General features: G+C 51.6%; 2 protein-coding genes across 2 annotated transcripts; one reads left to right on the top strand and one right to left on the bottom strand.

Annotated features, from left to right (window-relative positions):
* The first annotated feature begins 3,641 nt into the window (after window positions 1–3,641).
* Window positions 3,642–14,321, top strand: LOC142913453 (uncharacterized). Its single transcript, XM_076060987.1, has 4 exons — window positions 3,642–3,768; window positions 6,147–6,623; window positions 7,464–7,566; window positions 13,883–14,321. The coding sequence occupies exons 2-4, from the start codon at window positions 6,170–6,172 to the stop codon at window positions 14,319–14,321; spliced, it is 996 nt and encodes a 331-aa protein (XP_075917102.1). The 5' UTR covers window positions 3,642–3,768; window positions 6,147–6,169.
* An 87-nt stretch (window positions 14,322–14,408) lies between these two features.
* LOC142913452 (uncharacterized) lies at window positions 14,409–25,393 on the bottom strand. The gene is made up of 3 exons (XM_076060986.1): window positions 22,992–25,393; window positions 20,428–20,619; window positions 14,409–16,188 (listed from the first exon to the last, which is right to left on the bottom strand). Exons 1-3 carry the CDS (start codon window positions 24,417–24,419, stop codon window positions 15,346–15,348), a joined length of 2,463 nt encoding a protein of 820 aa, XP_075917101.1. The 5' UTR covers window positions 24,420–25,393; the 3' UTR covers window positions 14,409–15,345.
* Window positions 25,394–25,414: the final 21 nt, after the last annotated feature.

Here is a 25,414-nt window from a genome sequence, read left to right as displayed (position 1 = left end):
CTAAGTGCCTCGGTGAATGTGTATGCTCTGACTTCAACGTAACTATTTCTGTAGCAGTTACAAGCGAATGCCTTAATTTAGCTATTTCAATGCTAAATTCTATGCTAATTCCTTTTAACAATGGGTGCCTCTGCGGATGTGTATGCTTTAACTTTTAACATAGCTATTTCTTTGACCAGTCACAAGCTAATCATTCAGCCTTTTCAATGCTAAATTTTATGCTAATTCCTTCGTCAAGGCTCTTTGTTCCTCTCACACAGCTTAAAAGCCGTGATCTGAACGTGGCTCTCTCACTCCAGCGCTGTCCTACCAGACAGTCTCGCTCCCTTCACCTGATGAAGGCCGCTTGTGTTGTGGCCGAAACGTCGTGAGAATATTATTGTGTTATTTTATTTTATCAATTTATTATTTTATTCTCATTCTACGTGACTTTACCGAAAGAACCAAAGAAGAAGAATATCATTCCTCTTTTTTAATTTATATAATTCAAAACGCTCATCTTTGCCAGCTAGCAACCTCAGCAAAGATGAGCGTTTTGAATTATATAAATTAAAAAAGAGGAATGATATTGTAGTTCTCTCAGCTGACAAAGGCAATGCTACTGTCATCATGGATAAAATAGAATACAACAACAAAATTAAAGAATTACTCGACGATGGTAGTTATACAAAAATAAAAAGAGATCCCACCAACAGCCTCGTCACACAAACCAACAAAATAATTTCTGATTCAACCGCATTAATTAATCAATCTAAACAGTTTTCGTTGAAACCTTCTGCTGCCAGGCCACCAAGATTATACGGCTTACCAAAAATACATAAAGTTGATACACCTCTTCGTCCCATAGTCTCTACTATCAGCTCCCCCACCTACAAACTAGCTCGTTTTTTGTCTGAAATCCTGCGTCCTTTCACTGGAAAGACCACCTCTGCGGTACAAAATTCTACTCACCTGGTATCAACAATCAAGGGTATTTCCCTGTCCCCAGACGACCTGCTTGTCAGTTTTGATGTAGTTTCCTTATTCACCAAGGTTCCTGTACCTGACACCATTGCAATCATTGAAGACTTGGTTCATCAAGGACTAAACACTGAGGTACCCCCCCTGGTGAGACACTGTTTAACCAATACATACTTCACTTGGAATGGAACTTTCTACAAACAAACTGAGGGCACCCCAATGGGCTCCCCCCTTTCTCCAGTTATAGCTAACATTTTCATGGAGAAATTTGAGACTGACGCCATCCAGACTGCCACTCTGCGCCCAACCTTATGGAAGAGGTACGTGGATGAGACTTTTGTCATCTGGCCACATGGCCGGCCTGCTCTAGACCAATTCTTCGACCACATCAATTCCATACACCCAGCCATCAGATTTACCATGGAAGTCGAAATAGATGGCAAGATACCTTTTTTGGATGTCCTAATTAAAAAGAGACCTGATGGTTCAATGAGCCACTCTGTCTACAGGAAAGCTACCCATACGGATGCTTATCTGAAACCGGATTCCCACCACCATCCATCACAGAAGAATTCTCTCATCAAGACTCTGTATCATAGAGCCCAATGCATATCCGACCAGGAACACATAAGCAGTGAACTCAAGCACGTACACCAAGCTCTTAGGGCTAATGGTTACTCCGACTATACAATCCGCAAAGCTATCACTCAAACCATGAAGAAGAACCCTCTTGAGGAGCCTTTCAAAACCATCACTTTACCCTACATTGCTGGGATCACAAAAAAGATCTCCAAAATCTTGAATAAACACAAGATCCAGGTCCGTTTCAACACATTACATAAAATCCGTGATCTGGTTCCGTCTGTAAAAGATGTGATTCCGGACATACAATACCCTGGTGTCTACAAACTAAGTTGCCTCTGTGGTAGTAGTTACATTGGAGAAACCAAACGCCATATCTCGGACCGCATTCGTGAACATAAAGCAGACCTTCAACACGGTAGGACCAACACCTCGGCCGTAGCAGATCATTGTTCTAATTCAGTAGGCTCACATGCCATTGACTTTTCCAAGACGGAGGTTCTTTGTAAGCCATCTGGCTTCCATGAGAGATTCGTTCATGAGGCTATCCACATATACAGGCACAGAGACAATTTCAACCGAGAAGATGGATTCTATCTTAGCAATCATTGGAAAGATTTGATAAATAATTGCAGTTCTTGATTGATTGTTCACACTTACAGTGGCTTTCAGACAGCATACATAAAAACAAATTTCGTCTCCCCCCTCCTCTTTTCAAAAAATAGATGGACTAGTCCTGGGCAAACTGCCAATCGCTGCGCGTGACGCAAACGTTATTTTTATATATATATATAAATAAATATGCCGTTTTCAAAATAAATTTATGCAAACCGACACACCTGATGATGACCGTTTGAGTTATGGTCGAAACGTCGTGAGAATTTTTTATTGTTTTATATATATTTTTGTTATTTTGTTGTTTCTCTTCAACGTGACTTTACCGAAAAAACTAAGAATATGAATTACTGCAGTCACGAAAGCTTTAAATCAAAATATAATATATCTTCTTTGGTTCTTTCGGTAAAGTCACGTAGAATGAGAATAAAATAATAAATTAATAAAATAACGCAATTAAATTCTCATATATTTTATTATTTTGTTTCCCTTCACGTGACTTTACCGAAAGAGTGAAGAATATATACGTTTAAACATTCTAAGGCCACGGTGTTGTTAAACGTTTTGCTGTTGTGGGTAATTATAACCGTCATCAGGTTGCGAGTGTGACATTTAAAATGCTTATTGCCGCATGAGCCGAGTGGAACGGTGGCGCAGTGGTTAGCACACATCCCGGATTCGATTCCTCGCCCACGGCGGCGCGCATCAGTGGCAATATTCGAACCGGTCCTGGACCTGCCCACCCACCCCTCCCTCCCCACACACCCCTCCCTCCCCACACTTCACCAGCCCCCACTGGCCAGAGTGGTCAAATATGGTGAATCACCCCCCCACCACCACCATCACGACCGACAACAACGGCGTGCGGAAGGGGTGAAGTGACCGTGACCATCATCCAGCAGTGGGTCAATCAAGGACTGACTTCAATCTTTATTTAAAGATTTCGTGACTGCAGGAATCCATACGTAGTAGGTAGAAAATAAAAATATATATTTTATTTTATACCTACGTATAAAATAAAATGTTCTTTCGGTAAAGTCACGTGGCTTTTCCGAAAGAACCAAAGCGTAAGGACTGACTTGGTCCTTACATTACGGAACACGTGACAAGCCACAGCAATGAGCATCACCCCCCCTGTCCCCCCCACCCCACACACACTTCCGCTCATACACGTCACTTCCGCCCACGCCCCTCAGTTTCACTTCCTGCCCACGCCCGTCACTCTCTGCCCACGCCTCACTTCCGCCCAATTACGTCACTTCCGCCCACGCCCGTCACTTTCACTTCCTGCCCACGCCTCACTTCCTGCCCACGCCTCACTTCCGCCCACGCCTCACTTCCTGCCCACATCTCACTTCCTGCCCACGCCTCACTTCCGCTCACGCCTCAATTCCTGCCCACGCCTCACTTCCTGCCCACGCCCGTCACTTCCGCCCACGCCCCTTGGCTCTGCTGTTCGGTGGCTGAGCACGTGGGTGGGGTGGGGGTGGTGGTGGGGGTGGGGAGTTTCCCACAAGTCGACGAGAAGCGAGCGAGTGGCGAGCGGCACATCCGAAGGGCGACTCCACTCACAGTCGCCCGGGGCTCCGCACCGCCTCCACGCCCCCCGAGGTAAGAGACGGGACGCGGCGAGGATGGAGCGGTGGGGACGCCCGCGCCGTTCCTGGCCGTGCCCCCCGGTGGTCGACTCGGCCTCGAGTGAGCTCCTCGTCGGGTGCGGCCCTGGCGCTTGGTCCACCCTCCCGCCTCGTGCAACCTTTCCCCGGCCTTCGCGGCCCTGCTCGCCGGCAGCGCTTTGCCCCCGGCGGTCTTGCCGGAGGCTACCCGGGGGATCTTTGTCTTTGGGTACATCGAGCGTGACCTGAGACAGTGGGGGCCGAAGTTTGACTCCCTGCCGCGGTGAACGCGACGAGCGGAGAGAGCCTCGTGGCGTGTACACAAATCGATTAAAAAGCACCAGTCGGAATTTCGATTTAAAGCTTTCGTGACTGCAAGGATTAATCATCTTTGGTTCTTTCGGTAAAGTCACCAACACGTAGAATAAGAATAAAAATAATAAATTGATTAAATAAAATAATAAAATTCTCACGACGTTTCGGCCACAACACAAGCCGTTTCAATGCTAAATGCTATGCTAATTCCTTTGTCAAGGCGCTCTGTTTCTTCTCACACAGCTTAAAGGTCTGAGCTTGGCTTTGTTCGCTCCAGCGCTGTCCTCCAGACAGTCTTGTCCCTTCACCTGATGAAGGCCACTTGTGTTGTGGCCAAAACGTCGTGAGAATTTTATTGTGTTATTTTATCAATTTATTATTTTATTCTCATTCTACGTGGTGACTTTACACAATACCTCCAGTCAAAATGTAAACAAAAAACATACTATGATAATATATAATGCATTGACCTTGAAACTGATTGGTCCACACCAAGGGACGGCTTTCTTTCTAAGGGACAATGCCACATATATTATCATAGTATGTTTTTTGTTTGCATTTTGACTGCAGGTATTGTGGTTAATGCAGTAGACATGATTCCTTGTTAAAAGGTTTCAGTTTTGTTGCCAGAAAAAAAGGGGAAAAACCCTATTATTATTACAAATCGTGCGATTGATAAAGAGTTGGAGCCGTGATTGGAATACGTGATTGTAGCGTTTGACCAAGGCGAAATGCCGAAGTCGCTCGCGACACTGCCCCAGGCTTGGGGCTTGAGTCCCCTGCTGATGTCTCTGTGCGGCAGGATGTGGCGATCCACTCGGCATACAACCTCGCACTCCCCACCAAACATTCCCCGTATCCCTCCCCCCACCTCGATGTCCCAAGATCCCCGTCCTCTCATCCCCCCCCACCACCACGATCCGATTGTGTCGAGAAGATTCCAGAAGAATGGATTATTTAATAAAGAATTAAAGCTTTCGTGACTGCATAAATTAGTTACTGGTTTTTTCGGTAAAGTCACGTATGTAGGAATACCATAACGTTATATTAAAATAAATCAATCACGATGTAAAGGTAACTTCCCCGTAGAAGTGTGTTAATAAAGAATTAAAGCTTCTGTGACTGCATAAATTACTCATTGGTTTTTTCGGTAAAGTCACGTATGTAGGAATACCATAACGTTATATTAAAACAAATAAATCACGACGTTTCCTCCTGCCCCGTCCTTTCTCTCTGGCCCCTCCCCCCACCTTCACTTCTTATTTAAGGCTTCCGTTTCATCCGACCTCACTTCTCTGTCCGTCCTTGCCTCTTGGTGTCTCTGTATTTCTGACTTGTACCTCGTATTTGTTCACTCTGTCTATGCTGGTATGTTCAATCCAGAGGTTGAACACGAAATTTAACACTCTTCTGAAATTCGTGGTCCGCCAGGTAAGTGTCTGTGTTGTTGACCTGACTGGTTGTGTATCACGTAATTTTCCTTAGGTTTGTTGAATTCTCGTCTCTCCTTGTTGTATTTGCCTCCGTGATTCGTTTCTTACGCCTGATGAGGATCGCTTGTGTTGCGGTCGAAACATCGTGATTGATTTTTTTTTAATATAATGTTATGGTATTCCTACACACGTGACTTTACCGAAAAAACACAATGAGTAATGTATAATTTGTCTCATTGTTTTATCCCCGTTGTCTGTGAACTCGCGTTTGAACTCTGCGGTTTTGCCTTCGTCTCGTTGCGCCCCCGCGCGGTCCGTCTCTTTGCCGAACAACACTTGTGGTGATCGCATCGGTGCCCATCGAATGGTCGGCGATGATACCGCCCCCCCCGCCTTGCTGATCTCGACGCGGCGGTCATCGTTGTCGTCAGCCACGCGGTCATCGTTTTCGTCAGCCACGCTCGATCCTTGGCGGAGATGAAGACGCTCCCGCCAACCCACGGCCGTCTCTCAGCGGTCGCTGGTGACGACGCACCAGCGATGTAACGCGATGCACGGCATCTCCCGCCCGCCTGTGCTTAAACACAAAACGTGCGCGCTCCTCCCGCACCCCCCCCCCTCGCAGATCGCATCGGGGCTACGCTAGCGATGACAATGATGACGACGATGACGACGACGATGTTGCTGCTGCTGCTGGTGGTGATGACGGGGGCGGCGGCGGCGGCGTCGGCAGACGTCTCGCCGATGCCTTCACCGTCCCAGCCGCCGTGCGGGCTGTGTCCCCCGGGCCACCACGTCTCGCTGCCGTGTTCCACCAAGGCCAGCGAGCAGCAGCAGCAACAGCTCCTCCTGGAGGACACGTCCGACGTGGAGGCGCGTTGCACGCCGTGCCCGCCGCGCCACTACACGCAGTTCTGGAACTCCCTGGACCGGTGTCTCTACTGCGGCTCGCCGTGCAAGGAGGGCCAGCGGCTCGCGAAGGAGTGCAGCCCCACGCACGACCGCGTGTGCGAGTGCGAGCCGGGCACCTTCCTGACGCTGCCGCAGGAGTTCTGCGAGCGGCACAGCGGCTGTGCCGCCGGGCACGGCGTCGTCACCAAAGGCACGCGCGGGGTGGGGGGCTGGGCGGGGTGGGCGGGGAGGGGCTGGGCTACACTACGTGTGTCGTTGCCATTCGTCCGGCGATCGATTCGCCCGTGACCAAAGACGCCGCTCAATCGTTGCGTCCGATTTAATTAGTTGAATCGATAAGGGTTCGTTCCGCGTGGCCTCCCCCGTCAACAGATCCCTGCGGCGAAAAACGCACGAACGCCCAAACTCCCCGTTCATGCATTCTTCATTCATTGGCTAGAGGTTAAATCGTTCACGTTCCATCGGGACAGAGCTCCTTCGCGCGCAGCGCGAGATTTCTACCCCACTCAGAAATCAATTGGTTCCTACTTTCACTCTTTTGATGATCATTCATTTGTAAACGTATTTACTGTGCCCCGCCGGCCAGTGCTCGTCAAGTCGGGGGGAATCTTATCTCCACTCTCCTATCTCCCAGCTATCTCCCGGCGCCAATTTGTGCCTATTCTTCTTCTTCTTTGGTTATTTCGGTAAAGTCACCCCGTAGAATGGGAATAAAATAATAAAATAACACAATAAAATTCTCACGACGTTTCGGCCACAACGCAAGTGCCCTTCAGGTGAAAGGAACAGACCTGTCGGGACGACAGAGCTTCAAGTCGTCCCGACAGGTCTGTTCCTTTCACCTGAAGAAGGCCACTTGTGTTGTGGCCGAAACGTCGTGAGAATTTTATTGTGTTAATTTATTATTTTATTTTCATTCTACGTGGTGACTTTACCGAAAGAACCAAAGAAGATGAATCCTTGCAGTCACGAAAGCTTTAAATCGAAATTTATGCCTATTCTCTTCTCATCTTTCTCTCTCTCTACGCAGGGCGGCGGCGGCGCGGGAAGCAGGGGGGAAGGAGGCTGGAGAAGCACTTGAAGCTGCTGCTCCGGGTTTGCGCGAGGAGACCGCCCCGCCGGGAGGAGGGTCGGTGAGGATGCACGGTTCACCGTTGCGGAGAAAGACGTGGTCGAACAAGACGGGGGTGGGGGGGCGGGGGAAGGGCCTTTTAAATGGTCGTGTTGTTGTAGTCACAAACCGAGTGTGAGGGCTCAGAAACATTGATATAGCAACCATTTAAATCGATGTTTCAGCTGCCCAGCCGTGATTATATTGGGTTCTTAAGTTCGGCGAGTTGACTGCGCAAAAATTGCCATCTTAAAGTTGTATTCTTAGCTCTTTCGGTAAAGTCACGTTGAAGGGAAACAATAAAATAATAAAATAAATATTTCGGAATAAACATATATTTTATTATTTTATTGTTTCCCTTCAACGTGACTTTACCGAAAGAGCTTAGAATATGAATTACTGTAGTCACGAAAGCTTTAAATCAAAATCTTAAAGTTGATTTGTCGAATAATTCTGGGTTTCAGAATTTAAAATGTTGGTTTGATCGCCATGCGCGTAGGGAAGCCGTGGCTCCTGGTGGTAGTTCTGCGTGACATGCTTCTGTGGGCCGTTGGGCAAACTGCAGAAACATTTTTGGGAAAGAGATGACAGTTTTATATAAGCTGTAGCCGGAGTCTTTCAAGCCCGTCGATTGAAGTCCTCTAAATTATCCAATATAGAACACTCATCGCATTAATTAAATCGATTGTAGAGGGTTAAATAATTACACGATGAGTGGTGATGATGAGGTATGATTAATTAAATTACATTCCGTAAATTGAGACGTAGCTTGTAACAGAGGACGCACATTAAGGTTGTCGCATGCCACAAACTGCTTTGGGGACAACATAACAGTGACTAACTTTAATAAGCCCACATTATTAACAAACGCTTCCTCACGACTGAAACCTTTAATCGCTGAACATGTCAGACAATTTGCCGTGCTATGAGGTGCAGAAGAGTACGGCGTAGTTACGAAGAGCGACCACCGTTACAGCTAAAATGTTACAAAAATCCCCAATTTGAAGACGGTTCATCGATAAACACATTCCTGCGGAGGGAGGGAGCTGGTAGGAACGTTGGGTTGCTCGGTCAATGGCCAGGGTCAACGGCGGCACCACGTGGTGTATTCCACAAATAGGTCCGACTGTGAGGGCGGGCACAAGCCGGCGTGAGTAGGTGAAATGTTGAGTTTTATAAGGGCACCACGGGGTGACCAGCCCCTCCCCACACAGCCCCACCTCTCCCACCCCCCACCCAGCCCCTCCCTCCACACCCAGCCGCTCCCCACCATCCCCACCCAGCTCCTCCCTACCCTCCCCTCCCCACCCTCCCCTCCCCTCCCCACCCAGCCCCTCCCTCCCCACCCAGCCCCTCCCCTCCCATTTTTGGATGCACGACGGACGGACACAACAATAATCCCCTGTGGGCTGCTGGTGTAATAACCAGGAGGTTCCTACACAGTACAAGCATGTGTTTCACGTGAAGAGAGAATGGAAATATATTTCAGCAGTATTCACAAACTCTCCTACAAGCAGGGCTCTCAATGTTTCCCTAGAATGCGTGCTGGCTTGGAGTTAGGAATTATCAGCAGAAGGCACTGCACCTAGTGAGTGTGAGATACACCCATCGTAAGAGTACATGTTGTTGTGTAGGCCAATCAGTTTAAAGGGCAATGCATACATTACCGAAGTATATTTGTTTGAACGGTTTACCGCAAGTATGTGTGGTTAATGCAGACTGGATGCCTTGTAACAGGGGTCCATTTGGTGTTTGAACATCTTAACACCTGCCGCCTTATTGCCAGAAAGGGTAAATCCTTCTTTTTGTATTATTCCACCGCTATGTTTATTGCACCAAATATCCTTACAATCAATCCAATGAGATCTTTATACAAGAACAATGAGGATACACGAGGATATGGCTCGTCAAAGATCCCAGAAGAGTGTTGATGCGAACAAAAATAACAAAAAAATATTTCGTTGGTGAGATTTATAGAGAGGCATTTCTGGAGCGGAGCGTAATGTACCTCTAAGTACTGGGGGACTGGTTAACGCAGTTACCTCCACATGTTTGTTGACAGCATAGTATTTTTATAGTTGCGTGTGCACACGCGTCACATGACGTGTGACGTGCATCACATGACGTGTGCACACGCATCACATGACGTGTGCGTGCGCGTCACATGACGTGTGCACACACGTCACATGACGTGTGCACGCGCACGACTTTTTTTGGAATGTTCAATGTGTTTTTGTAATTGTCACGGATGGTTACGTGTCGACTGTTGAAACCTATGAATAAAAGTTGCACGAAATGGACGCGCGTTCAAAATTCCTCGCCAATTTGGAGCGGATCCGAAATCCGCAAATACGTCGTCAGCTACGATCTGTCGTTTTCCGGCTGAATACCTCCCTTCAATCGTGGCTGCGGTGGCAAAAAAGCCACCGAGCTTTTTCTGCCCGTGAGCTGTGATCTTACCGCCTCGTCTGCGTTCATCGGTTATCGCCCCCTTATCGCCGTGCCGCCCTGGCCAAACTCAACAGGACGCCTCCACGGTAATATTATATTGTTCTGAGAGGCGTTATGGTCGTCCTGAAGCCAACTCTACCAGAGCGAGAGAGAGAGAGGAGGCAGTGTGCGTAGAGTTGTGGTGGGCCCCCGAAAGTTCACCGCGACAATTCAGGGGCCCCGATGCTGATGGGAAGATCGCCAGTTGGGGTAGACACGTGGCCGCGCCTCACCACGTGATTCCCCCGCACGTGACCTCTTGACCCGCACGACCGAATTCCGCATTCCTAAGGCTACGCGAGCACCCCGCACCCCGCACCCTTCCCGTGCACTTACAAGAACAACCCACACCCCCCAGTAGCGCCCCCCAGCCTTAACAGCGTGTTAGGGCAAATACTAATAGGAGTCCACTGGAGACAGAGCCGGGTTAAGATTGTGTAAGCCCCCTGGGCTACAGGTACCGTGAGGCACCCCGGTAAAAAATGTTCAAAAGGAAAACAAATTTTGATTTAAAGCTTTCGTGACTGCAGTAATTCATATTCTTAGCTCTTTCGGTAAAGTCACGTTGAAGGGAAACAATTTTTTTTTATTGTTTTATATATATTTTTATTATTTTATTGTTTCCCTTCAACGTGACTTTATATATATTTTATTATTTTATTGTTTCCCTTCAACGTGACTTTACCAAAAGAGCTAAGAATAAGGAAAACAAAGTTAAAGAAAAATAAAAAGTATTTTTTGTTACTAGGCTAACGACGAATAAAATTCAGCATGCGCAACTGAAATCACTTTTCACTTCGTCTCTGGAGGCGCTTCAGCTGGACGAGGCCCCTGGGCTGCAGCCCCTAAAGCCCCCCCCCCACGCCCGAATCCGGCCCCGATGTTGGATGTTGGTGGATGAGTGAGCGAGTGAGGAAGAGTGAGTGAGAGAGAGGGGAGTGTGAGTGAGACGGAGGGAGGCGGGTGGGTGGTCGTGAGAGAGGAGGAAGTGCGGAGAGGGATGAGAGTGCGAGATGATGTGGTGGTGGCGGTGGTGGTGGTGGTGCCGCGTCCCGCGACTTGGGAATGCGCCAGGGGGCGTTCAACTCGTGACACTCACTCCACAGTAGCAAGCTCCTGACGCCTTCCAGGATGGCATCAGCATCGCCACCCCTCCACTACGATGACATTACATTAGGGGGTCTAACGTACCCCCCCCACTACGACATATTACATTAGGGGGTCTAACGTACCCCCTCCACTACGACATTACATTAGGGGGTCTAACGTACCCCCCTCCACTACAACATATTACATTAGGGGGTCTAACGTACCCCTCCCCCCCACTATGACATATTACATTAGGGGGTCTAACGTACCCCCTCCACTACAACATTACATTAGGGGGTCTAACGTACCCCCTCCACTACGACATTACATTATGGGGTTTAACGTACCCCCTCCACTACGACATTACATTAGGGGGTCTAACGTACCCCCTCCACTACGACATATTACATTAGGGGGTCTAACGTACCCCCCCCACTACAACATATTACATTAGGGGGTCTAACATACCCCCTCCACTACGACATTACATTAGGGGGTTTAACGTACCCCCTCCACTACAACATTACATTAGGGGGTCTAACGTACCCCCTCCACTACGACATATTACATTAGGGGGTCTAACGTACCCCCTCCACTACAATATTACATTAGGGGGTCTCAACGTACCCCCCCCCCACTACGACATTACATTAGGGGGTCTAACATACCCCCTCCGCCCCCCACCATGTTGAATCCACAATATGTGTTGTATTTGCTTTACAAGATTGTGGTGAATTTTGATGTAAAGCTTTCGCGATTGCGGGGATTCATATTCTTGGTTCTTTTCGGTAAAGTCACCAACACGTAGAAGGGAAACAATAAAATAATAAAAATATAAAACAATAAAATTCTCACGACGTTTTGAATGCAACACAAGCAATCATCATCAGGTGTAGTAGTAAAAAAAAACGCCACTTTTTTCAAATTGTTCTTGCTGTGGTTTTCACACCTGATGATGATTGCTTCTTGTGTCGCAGTCGAAACGTCGTGAGAATTTTATTGTTTTATATTTTTATTATTTTTTTGTTTCCCTTCTACGTGGCGGTGACTTTACCGCAAGAACCAAGAACAATATTGCGGTGGTTGTAGCGGCACGGAGTGCCTGGCGGGATTGCGCGCTTCGTGTTCAATGCGTACAACGTTTAGCGCGGGGTGGCCCGGATGCCTTGCATTCGCGATCTCCGTCCAACTATCCGGCGTCTGGTTTCCAACGCCCCACGAGCAACGCTTTGCTTGAGCCGTCACCCGAGGCGTCGTTACGTCGGCGCGTAACTTGCGCGCGATTCGCACGCGTTGGCCCGCGCGATTCGCAACGTCGCTCGCGCGTCGCACACGCCGCGTTAGTTACACGCGCGCGGTCCGCCACACGCGTCACGCCGGGCAAGCCGACGCAGTTGCAACGGACGGTGTCACGCGCCCGAATCGCCGCCCAGAGGTCGGCGGTTTTGACCTCCCGGACTCGGCAGAGCCGAAGCCGGACTCTCCCGCGGCCTCCGCGCGCCGTATTTCGACCCCGCTGTCTGCGACGTCGGTCCTCGCGGCTCGCGATGTACACGCTATCGGTTCATCCGGCGGTTGTTTATTTTAGCGTTTCGGACGAATCGCGCGGCAGCAAACGTGCGACCGGGGCGACAAGCTCGTACGCGCGGAACGTTGCAAATCACGCGGCTGTAGAAACTTTAGCTCACGTGGAAATAAGTCGATAATCCTTCGACGCGCCCACGCACACAAAACCAGAACGCCGCGCAAATTTGAGAATGTTGTTGAAACCGCGTCAACGATTGGGGGAAAACAATAAATCTCGAGGCTCACTCAAACAACAAATATTAAGGAACGCGACCCTAAATAACAAACCGTGGGGCGGCGTGGCGCGCTCGCAAGTCCCGACGTACCGCGGCGACGGTGCCGAAGCAGACGAGCAAAAAAATTCTAGATTGGAAGCTTTCGTGAACGCGAGGATCCACGCTCTTTGGTTCTATTCGGTAAAGTCACGTGGGTAAAAAAACAATAAAAAATCACGACGTTTCGGCCACAACACAAGCGGCCTTCATCAGGTGATTCTTGTCCCGTTGTCTGTTAAAAGCTCTAACAGATAGGTGAAAACCCTCCCCGTACAGGCTATCAATTCTAGATTTGAAGCTTTCGTGACTGCGAGGATCCACGCTCTTTGGTTCTATTCGGTAAAGTCACGCGGGTAAAAATAAAATAAAACAATAAAAAATCACGACGTTTCGGCCGCAGCACGAGCGGACGTCAAAGGTCTCGCCACGGAGCCCACGCCACTGGGTGACGGGCTAAGGAGCTCGGGGAACGAGTGGCGAGGGTCGTCGAGCGTTCCGGCAAACTCGTAGCCACCTACCCGGCGGGTACGCGGGCGGTCCGTGCACGTGGCATCGTGACGCGTGCACGTGGCATCGTGACGCGTACACGTGGCATCGTGCCGTGTGCACGTGGCATCATGACGTGTACACAACGCTCACCACGGGAGCTGTGCACTTTGAAATGATCATCTGACGTTGAAAACTAATTCACTTACAACTGATTTAAAGCTTTCGTGACTGCAGTAATTCATATTCTTAGCTCTTTCAGTAAAGTCACGTTGAAAGGAAACAATAAAATAATACATATGTTATTGCTATATATATTTTATTATTTTATTGTTTCCCTTCAACGTGACTTTACTGAAAGAGCTAAGAATATAATATTACTTAGAACTGTTTTTGTCCTTCCCCCCCCCTCGCCCCCCCATCTCCGACTAGCGCACGGTTGGCATCGTGCTCACGCGCACCTACGTGTACGCACCTGGCCGAGTCGGTGGGACACCCTTCACCAAGCACACATACTGCTGCATTCCGAGGTGGGTTGACCGCCGCTCCCCCCTCCCTCCCCGCGCTGTCACGCGCCACGCGGGGAGGAGCCGCGTGCCGCGGCGGTCTCCACCAGCACGGCCTGCAGCAGGCCGATGTAGCGAACCGTCGCGCGCAGCGTCGCCGCCCGCGACGGCCGGAGGCGGTCCGGCGGCAGCAGGCGACGCAGGAGCAGGAACGCGCGGTTCAGGTTTCGCACCTGAGGGCACGGACACGCAGACGGACGGACGTGCGCGGACACGCCGTCAGTGCCGGGGATGGACGCCGCTTGGCCCTTGAGCGGCGGCGCTCGAGGGCCGAGCGGCGTCGAAGGCGATTGACGATCCGGTGAATCGCCGATTCGCTTCCCGTCGCTCGCTGGCGGTCAGTCGCCCTCCCTATCGCTCTTCTCTCGCCACCAGCACGGGATTTTTGTTCCCGTGAATTTAACTCGTTCCGCCACCCGTGGGCGAGGACTCGGTTCGACCAGACTTCAACCGTCTCGCGTCACCCCGTGCCGCGTTCCAACAACCGCACGGCAGGCCACGATAACGCGAAGTCATAGTAATAGGTTTTACCCTTTTAACTGGCACAAAAACTGACACATTTATTCAAGGCATCATGTTTGCAATAACCACAACACAAGCAGTCAAAATGTAAACAAAAGAGACAACTCTGATAATAATATGCACTGTCCTTGAATTTGATTGGTCCACACCCGAGACGGCTTTTCTTAGAGCCTAGTCTCCATTGGTGTTGGACCAGATGACGCCAAAAGGCGTACAAGGGTAAAACCTATTACTATATCTTGTTACTGGCAAAGGAGGTCTCATAATGTAAACGCGAAGTCACTCAAAAGCACGGGGAGAGAAACGGACGCGTGGGAGGATGGGCACACGGACGGACGGACGGATCCGAGTTTTAAGTTAAAAAATTATTTGTTTTACGCGGCGTCCTCGTCTTGGGCCATTTCTTCGCGCGACGATGAGCGACTTTACGTTTTACACCTCAGACGTTTGAAAGGGCACCCGCCAGCTCTCCCAGTGGCAGCTGTCCTCGTGCTGCACCACGTGACGCCCGGCCTGCAAGTGGGGGCCAGTCTGGAGGAGACTGTCGCTGCTACGTGTGGTCCCAACTGATGTAGGTGCAGTGTCAATGTTTAAAACGTCACTCACATGGACCACGATGGGCTACTCTATTCATGTAATCGCTGGGGTGGCCTGCGAGATCCGAACTGAGTCTCGAACGTGCCACCGCTGGGCCATATCACCCCCCCTCCCCTCCCCCCCCAAGTTTTATTTTAGTCTGAGTCAACCTAAGGGGATCGTGGCTTCTCACCCGGAACCTTTCGCGCACGTTCGCTTTGCTCTTCCGAGCTAACGCGGCAGCAGCCGCTGTCCTCTGGGAGGCGGAGGAGCTCCAGCGGGAGGAGCGCGAGGAGGTGGAGCAGACGGTGGTGGAGGTGGTGGAGCAGACGGCGGTGGAGCAGACGGTGGTGGTGGTGCTGGAGCAGACGGCGGTGGAGGTGGTGGAGCAGACGGCGGTGGAGGTGGTGGAGGTGCTGGAGGTGCTGGAGGGACCCGTGAGAGTCCTGCAGAGCCCAGCTGGAATCTGAGACCCCTTGAGAACCACGCAGGACGACCCAGTTTGCAGCATCCGCTGCTGCTGTGGCTGCTGGTGGTGGTGGACCTGCTGCTGGTGGTGGTGGACCTGCTGCTGGTGGTGGACCTGCTGCTGGTGGTGGACCTGCTGCTGCTGGTGGACCTGCTGCTGCTGGTGGTGGTGGACCTGCTGCTGCTGGTGGACCTGCTGCTGCTGCTGCTGGTGGTGGTGGACCTGGTGGTGGTGGTGGACCTGCTGCTGCTGCTGTTGGTGGTAGTGGACCTGCTGCTGCTGCTGGTGGTGGTGGTGGACCTGCTGCTGCTGCTGGTGGTGGTAGTGGACCTGCTGCTGCTGGTGGTGGTGGTGGACCTGCTGCTGCTGCTGGTGGTGGTAGTGGACCTGCTGCTACTGGTGGTGGACCTGCTGCTGCTGCTGGTGGTAGTGGACCTGCTGCTGCTGCTGCTGGTGGTAGTGGTGCTGCAGGAGGACGATATCGATGAGACTTGGCTGGGAGTCGTCTCGCCGCGCTGCACGGCAGAGAAGAGCTCCGGTGCCGGGGTGCGGAACAACCGGGGTGGCGGCGCCGGGCCTCCCCCCCGGTGGCCCGGTGCTCGGCGCTGCGGAAAGAGAAGCGCAGGGCGAGAGCGAGCGACCCCTCTCGATGGGGGGGGGGGGGGGGGGGTAAATTCGTCGGCCTGCTCTTCCACGCTGGCCAAGACGACTCGGGGAGAGGCGGCGGCCACCCCCACGCCTCGGCCCGCCGCACGCGACCTGCCCCGTTGGGCTTCGACTGCCGCACCACAGAGACCGCAACAGAGACTGCGAGTCACTGACAAACCGCGGTCACCCTCGTGGCAAACAGCAAACACAACACAGCCAACACAGTGAACACAGCACAGCGAACACAGCAAACACAACACAGCGAACACACCCAACACAGTGAACACAGTGAACACAACACAGCGAACACAACACAGCGAACACAGCACAGCCAACACAGCACGGCGAACACAACACAGCGAACACAACACAGCCAACACAGCAAACACAGCGAACACAGTGAACACAACACAGCGAACACAACACAGCGAACACAGCACAGCCAACACAGCACAGCCAACACAGCACGGCGAACACAACACAGCCAACACAACACAACACAGCCAACACAGCACAGCCAACACAGCCAACACAGCGAACACAGTGAACACAACACAGCGAACACAGCACAGCCAACACAGCAAACACAGCGAACACAGCGAACACAACACAGCCAACACAGCACAACACAGCCAACACAGTGAACACAACACAGCCAACACAGCACAGCGAATACAGAGAACACAACACAGCCAACACAGCACAACACAGCCAACACAGTGAACACAACACAGCCAACACAGCACAGCGAATACAGCGAACACAACACAGCCAAAACAGCACAACACAGCGAACACAGCCAACACATCACAGCGAACACAACACAGCCAACACAACACAGCTAACACAACACAGTGAACACAACACAGCCAACACAGCACAGCCAACACAGCGCAGCGAACACAGCAAACACAGCGAACACAACACAGCGAACACAGCGAACACAGCACAGCGAACACAACACAGCGAACACAGCACAGCCAACACAGCAAACACAGCGAACACAACACAGCCAACACAGCACAACACAGCCAACACAGCGAACACAACACAGCCAACACAGCACAGCGAATACAGCGAACACAACACAGCCAAAACAGCACAACACAGCGAACACAGCCAACACAACACAGCGAACACAACACAGCCAACACAACACAGCCAACACAACACAGTGAACACAACCCAGCGAACACAGCACAGCGAACACAACACAGCCAACACAGCACAGTGAACACAACACAGCGAACACAGCACAGCGAACACAACACAGCCAACACAACACAGCCAACACAACACAGTGAACACAACACAGCGAACACAGCACAGCGAACACAACACAGTGAACACAACACAGCGAACACAGCACAGCGAACACAACACAGCCAACACAACACAGTGAACACAACACAGCGAACACAGTGAACACAACACAGCCAAAACAACACAGCGAACACAACACAGCAAACACAACACAGCGAACACAGCACAGCCAACACAGCACAGCCAACACAGCACGGCGAACATAACACAGCCAACACAACACAGCCAACACAACACAGTGAACACAACCCAGCGAACACAGCACAGCGAACACAACACAGCCAACACAGCACAGTGAACACAACACAGCGAACACAGCACAGCGAACACAACACAGCCAACACAACACAGCCAACACAACACAGTGAACACAACACAGCGAACACAGCACAGCGAACACAACACAGTGAACACAACACAGCGAACACAGCACAGCGAACACAACACAGCCAACACAACACAGTGAACACAACACAGCGAACACAGTGAACACAACACAGCCAAAACAACACAGCGAACACAACACAGCGAACACAACACAGCGAACACAGCACAGCCAACACAGCACAGCCAACACAGCACGGCGAACACAACACAGCCAACACAACACAACACAGCCAACACAGCACAGCCAACACAGCCAACACAGCGAACACAGCGAACACAACACAGCGAACACAGCACAGCCAACACAGCAAACACAGCGAACACAGCGAACACAGCCAACACAACACAGCGAACACAACACAGCCAACACAACACAGCCAACACAACACAGTGAACACAACCCAGCGAACACAGCACAGCGAACACAACACAGCCAACACAGCACAGTGAACACAACACAGCGAACACAGCACAGCGAACACAACACAGCCAACACAACACAGCCAACACAACACAGTGAACACAACACAGCGAACACAGCACAGCGAACACAACACAGTGAACACAACACAGCGAACACAGCACAGCGAACACAACACAGCCAACACAACACAGTGAACACAACACAGCGAACACAGTGAACACAACACAGCCAAAACAACACAGCGAACACAACACAGCGAACACAACACAGCGAACACAGCACAGCCAACACAGCACAGCCAACACAGCACGGCGAACACAACACAGCCAACACAACACAACACAGCCAACACAGCACAGCCAACACAGCCAACACAGCGAACACAACACAGCGAACACAGCACAGCCAACACAGCAAACACAGCGAACACAGCGAACACAACACAGCCAACACAGCACAACACAGCCAACACAGCGAACACAACACAGCCAACACAGCACAGCGAATACAGCGAACACAACACAGCCAACACAGCACAACACAGCCAACACAGCGAACACAACACAGCCAACACAGCACAGCGAATACAGCGAACACAACACAGCCAAAACAGCACAACACAGCGAACACAGCCAACACAACACAGCGAACACAACACAGCCAACACAACACAGCTAACACAACACAGTGAACACAACACAGCCAACACAGCACAGCCAACACAGCACAGCGAACACAGCGAACACAACACAGCGAACACAGCGAACACAGCACAGCGAACACAACACAGCGAACACAGCACAGCCAACACAGCAAACACAGCGAACACAGCGAACACAACACAGCCAACACAGCACAACACAGCCAACACAGTGAACACAACACAGCCAACACAGCACAGCGAATACAGCGAACACAACACAGCCAAAACAGCACAACACAGCAAACACAGCCAACACAACACAGCGAACACAACACAGCCAACACAGCACAGTGAACACAACACAGCGAACACAGCACAGCGAACACAACACAGCCAACACAACACAGCCAACACAACACAGTGAACACAACACAGCGAACACAGCACAGCGAACACAACACAGTGAACACAACACAGCGAACACAGCACAGCGAACACAACACAGCCAACACAACACAGTGAACGCAGCACAGCCAACACAGTGAACACAACACAGCCAACACAACACAGTGAACACAACACAGCGAACACAGTGAACACAACACAGCCAACACAACACAGCGAACACAACACAGCGAACACAGCACAGCCAACACAACACAGCCAACACAACACAGCGAACACAACACAGTGAACACAGCAAACACAACACAGCCAACACAACACAGCGAACACAACACAGCGAACACAACACAGCGAACACAACACAGCGAACACAACACAGTCAACACAACACAGTGAACACAACACAGCCAACACAACACAGTGAACACAGCACAGCGAAGACAACACAGCGAACACAACAAACACAACACAGCCAACACAACACAGCCAACACAGCACAGCCAACACAACACAGCGAACACAACAAACACAACACAGCCAACACAACAAACACAACACAGCCAACACAACACAGTGAACACAACACAGCGAACACAACACAGCCAACACAACACAGCGAACACAGCACAGCGAACACAACACAGCGAACACAGCACAGCCAACACAACACAGCCAACACAAAACAGTGAACACAGCACAGCAAACACAACACAGCCAACACAACACAGCGAACACAACACAGCGAACACAACACAGTGAACACAACACAGCCAACACAACACAGTGAACACAGCACAGCGAACACAGCACAGCGAACACAACAAACACACACAACACAGCCAACACAGCACAGCCAACACAACACACCCAACACAACACAGCGAACACATCACAGCGAACACAACACAGCCAACACAACACAGCGAACACAGCCAACACAGCGAACACAACACATCGAACACAACACAGTGAACACAACACAGTGAAGACAACACAGTCAACACCGCCCCTCACCGGCTGGCCAGGCCAGGGGTGCCCCGGGGGTCGGCCCGGCTCCGAAGGCCCCGCGGGTCCCGAAGGCCACTGCCGGAGTCTCGCCGGGTCCGCGGAGGCCACGGGTCCCAGAGGGATCACGGAGCCCCACAGGTCACGTGACCCCCGGGAGCCGGCGTGCAGCCGCTCCGTGGGGCAGGGGGCGACGGGGCTCTATGGTGCATCAGAGACGTTCACAAGGCACTGTGGTGCATTAGAGGCTTTCATAAGGCACTGTGGTGCATCAGAGGCGGTCACAAGGCACTGTGGTGCATCAGAGGCGTTCACAAGGCACGTCACGTGCATCAGAGGCGTTCACAAGGCACTGTGGTGCATCAGAGACGTTCACAAGGCATGTCACGTGCATCAGAGGCGTTCACAAGGCACTGTGGTGCATCAGAGACGTTCACAAGGCACTGTGGTGCATCAGAGACGTTCACAAGGCACATCACGTGCATCAGAGGCGTTCACAAGGCACGTCACGTGCATCAGAGACGTTCAAAAGACACTGTGGTGCATCAGAGACGTTCACAAGGCACTGTGGTGCATCAGAGACGTTCACAAGGCACGTCACGTGCATTAGAGGCGTTCACAAGGCACGTCACGTGCATCAGAGGCGTTCACAAGGCACCGTGGTGCATCAGAGACGTTCACAAGGCACCGTGGTGCATCAAAGACGTTCACAAGGCACCGTGGTGCATCAGAGGCGTTCACAAGGCACTGTGGTGCATCAGAGGCGTTCACAAGGCACTGTGGTGCATCAGAGGCGTTCACAAGGCACTGTGGTGCATCAGAGGCGGTCACAAGGCACTGTGGTGCATCAGAGGCGTTCACAAGGCACGTCACGTGCATCAGAGGCGTTCACAAGGTACGTCACGTGCATCAGAGGCGTTCACAAGGCACGTCACGTGCATCAGAGACGTTCACAAGGCACTGTGGTGCATCAGAGACGTTCACAAGGCACTGTGGTGCATCAGAGGCGTTCATAAGGCATGTCACGTGCATCAGAGGCGTTCACAAGGCACGTCACGTGCATCAGAGGCGTTCGCAAGGCACCGTGGTACATCAGAGACGTTCACAAGGCACTGTGGTGCATCAGAGACGTTCACAAGGCACTGTGGTGCATCAGAGGCGTTCATAAGGCACGTCACGTGCATCAGAGGCGTTCACAAGGCACGTCACGTGCATCAGAGGCGTTCGCAAGGCACTGTGGTACATCAGAGACGTTCACAAGGCACCGTGGTGCATCAGAGACGTTCTCAAGGCACCGTGGTTCATCAGAGGCGTTCACAAGGCACTGTGGCGCATCAGAGACGTTCACAAGGCACTGTGGTGCATCAGAGGCGTTCACAAGGCACCGTGGTGCATCAGAGACGTTCACAAGGCACCGTGGTGCATCAGAGGCGTTCACAAGGCTCTGTGGTGCATCAGAGGAGTTTACAAGGCACTGTGGTGCATCAGAGGCGTTCACAAGGCACTGTGGTGCATCAGAGGCGTTCACAAGGCACTGTGGTACATCAGAGGCGTTCACAAGGCACGTGACGCATCAGAGGCGTTCACAAGGCACCGTGGTGCATCAGAGGCGTTCACAAGGCACTGTGGTGCATCAGAGACGTTCACAAGGCACTGTGGTGCATCAGAGGCGTTCACAAGGCACCGTGGTCCATCAGAGGCGTTCACAAGGCACTGTGGTGCGTCAGAGGCGTTCACAAGGCAAGGCACGTCACGTGCATCAGAGGCGTTCACAAGGCACTGTGGTGCATCAGAGGCGTTCACAAGGCACTGTGGTGCATCAGACGCGTTCACAAGGCACCGTGGTGCATCAGAGGCATTCACAAGGCACACACGTGCATCAGAGGCGTTCACAAGGCACTGTGGCACATCAGAGGCGTTCACAAGGCACTGTGGTGCATCAGAAGCGTTCACAAGGCACGTCACGTGCATCAGAGGCGTTCACAAGGCACTGTGGTGCATCAGAGACGTTCACAAGGCACTGTGGTGCATCAGACGCGTTCACAAGGCACGTGGCACATCAGAGGCATTCACAAGGCACTGTGGTGCATCAGAGGCGTTCACAAGGCACGTGGCACATCAGAGGCATTCACAAGGCACTGTGGTGCATCAGAGGCGTTCACAAGGCACGTGATTTTGTTTCTGCTGAAGGTCAAGTCGAGGTCAAAGTGATTTGCCGCTCAGGTGAGCGGCGGTGCTCGTGTCCGGTTTCACAGCCCTGAGCCGATGGTGGAAATTCCATATTCCTCTGGCGGGGCCGATCCCTTTCAACTCCCCCCCCCCCCCCCCCCAACAAAGTGGTCGTTATTTTATCGACCCTGGCAGGACTGGAAAGGCGGCGGGAATTAATCTCCTGAAATGTCGGAGATAGGCGCACGCGAATGAAGATGCATACACACACACACATGCATTCATTCGTTTGCACTACAGATCGGTGAAATAAATGTGTGGTCTTAATGAGGACCTACTGTGCAATGTGTGTTGACGTTCGCGACATCGCGGGGGGGAGGGGGGGTGTGAGGGAGCTCCGTTACCTGTGAGCGTTGTGGGATGGCACGGCCGTGCGAGGCGTCGCGCGCCGCCACGCAGCAGATCACCCCGGCCGGGGGTGCCGGCGGGGCGCGCCTGGTGCCGGCCTGGCTCACAGCGGCAGCAGCGGCAGCAGCGCCGAGGGCTTTCACGCCGTGCCACAATAACACCCCACTGCTACCACCACCACCATCGCCGTCACTACCGCTACTACCATCGCCACCATCGCCACCATCGCCACCATCAATATTACAATCAGCACTATCACTACCAACACCACCGTCAATACCACCACTACCATCACCACCATTGCCACCATCAATATTACAACCAGCACTACCACGACCAACACCACCGTCACTACCACTACTACCATCGCCACCATTGCCACCATCTATATTACAACCAGCACTATCACTACCAACACCACCGTCACTACCACTACTACCATCACCACCATCGCCACCGTCAATATTACAACCAGCACTACCACGACCAACACCACCGTCAATACCACTACTACCATCACCACCAATGCCACAATCAATATTACAACCAGCACTACCACGACCAACACCACCGTCACTACCACTACTACCATCGCCACCATTGCCACCATCAATATTACAACCAGCACTATCACTACCAACACTACCGTCAATACCACCACCATTGCCACCATCAATATTACAACCACCACTACCAACACTACCACCACCACCATCATCAATACCACTACTACCATCACCACCATTGCCACCATCAATATTACAACCAGCACTACCAACACCACCACCACCATCAATACCACCACTACCATCACCACCAATGTCATAACCACCACTGCCACCGTAATCAATACCACCACTGCCATCACCGCCGCTAGCACGTGGAATAAGCCGCCCTACCTGCCACTCGCCCGTTGCCCACGCCGGCGTCGACACCGGCCGCACGCCCGTCGCGAACCCCCAACAAGCGTAGCCCTTCTGAGAGCCTGGCTGGCACTCAGCCACACCTGGCTGATACACAGACACACCTGGCTGGCACTCAGTCATGCCTGGCCGATACACAGACACACCTGGCCGATACACAGACACACCTGGCTGATACACAGGCACACCTGGCTGATAAACAGACACACCTGGCTGATACACAGACACACCTGGCTGGTACACAGGTACACCTGGCTGATACACAGACACACCTGGCTGGTACTTATCTACACCTGGCCGATACACAGACACACCTGTCCGAGGCACACCTGGAGGTACGTGCAGGTAACCCTGCGATTGTGAGACTAGCCCGGTGCCGACACCACGTGACGCAGCGCCTGCGAGTGGCCACATGGTGCTCGCGGCTGCGGCCTCTCCTCCTTCTCCTCCTGCTAAGGAGTTGGAGTTGGGAAGAGTCTCGCTGGCAGCGCTGCACTGCATGGCGGTCGTGACGCTGCTGCTGCCTCTGTTGCCGATGATGATGCTGTCAGATAGCGACAAGGGCAGTGATGATGATGATGCTGTCAGATAGCGACAAGGGCAGTGATGATGATGTTGTCAGATAGCGACAAGGGCAGTGATGATGATGCTGTCAGATAGCGACAAGGGCAGTGATGATGATGATGTCAGATAGCGACAAGGGCAGTGATGATGCTGCTGTCAGATAGCGACAAGGGCAGTGATGATGATGCTGTCAGATAGCGACAAGGGCAGTGATGATGATGCTGTCAGATAGCGACAAGGGCTGTGATGATGCTGCTGCTGTCGAGGGCCGATGATGATGCTGCTGATGATGATGATTCAACTGATGATGCCACTTAATGCTATCGCAGCTGGTGACGATGATGATGATTGACAAACATGATTATTATATTCTTTGGTTCTTTCTGTAAAGCCACGTAGATAGAAAAAATATATATAAAAATAATAACAATATCATATAGCGGGAGAGCTGCTGAGGCAGGAAACATAGATGTGATTCCTGCAGTCACGAAAGCTTTAAGTCATTAATATTATGGTCATCGCAAAACATCCTAACGGCTCGGCATTGTACGAAATGCATAACGTAACCCAAGAGCTACAGCATTATTACTACCACTACTGCTTAACGCGGTGTTTGTTGTTGTTGTTGAAATTAAGAATGATCACATTCTCCAGAAAGTGCGTCTATGAATCTGGAGACTACGGTAGAGAACGCACAGAGTTGGGGGTCTGTCACGCGTCCACACCCCACCCCCCACTCAGCTATTTGTAGCTCGAATAACAAACGTCGTAAACTCGAGACAACAGACCGTCCTGCTGGCCAGGTGAAGGTTCACTTTGTGCCCCAACTCCTTACAACATCACCACCACCACCAATGTCGAGTCCAGTGAACGATCATTAACAAGCCCTCCACAGCGCCGGCGGTAGCCACCGCTCCACACACACACCGAGT

This window comes from Petromyzon marinus, unplaced genomic scaffold (assembly GCF_048934315.1).
Source record: "Petromyzon marinus isolate PM22_M1 ecotype Great Lakes invasive population unplaced genomic scaffold, UKy_Petmar_22M1.pri1.0 PM_G_Scaffold_26, whole genome shotgun sequence".
NCBI lineage: Eukaryota > Metazoa > Chordata > Hyperoartia > Petromyzontiformes > Petromyzontidae > Petromyzon > Petromyzon marinus.
This window is presented reverse-complemented; position numbering and strand designations above follow the sequence as displayed.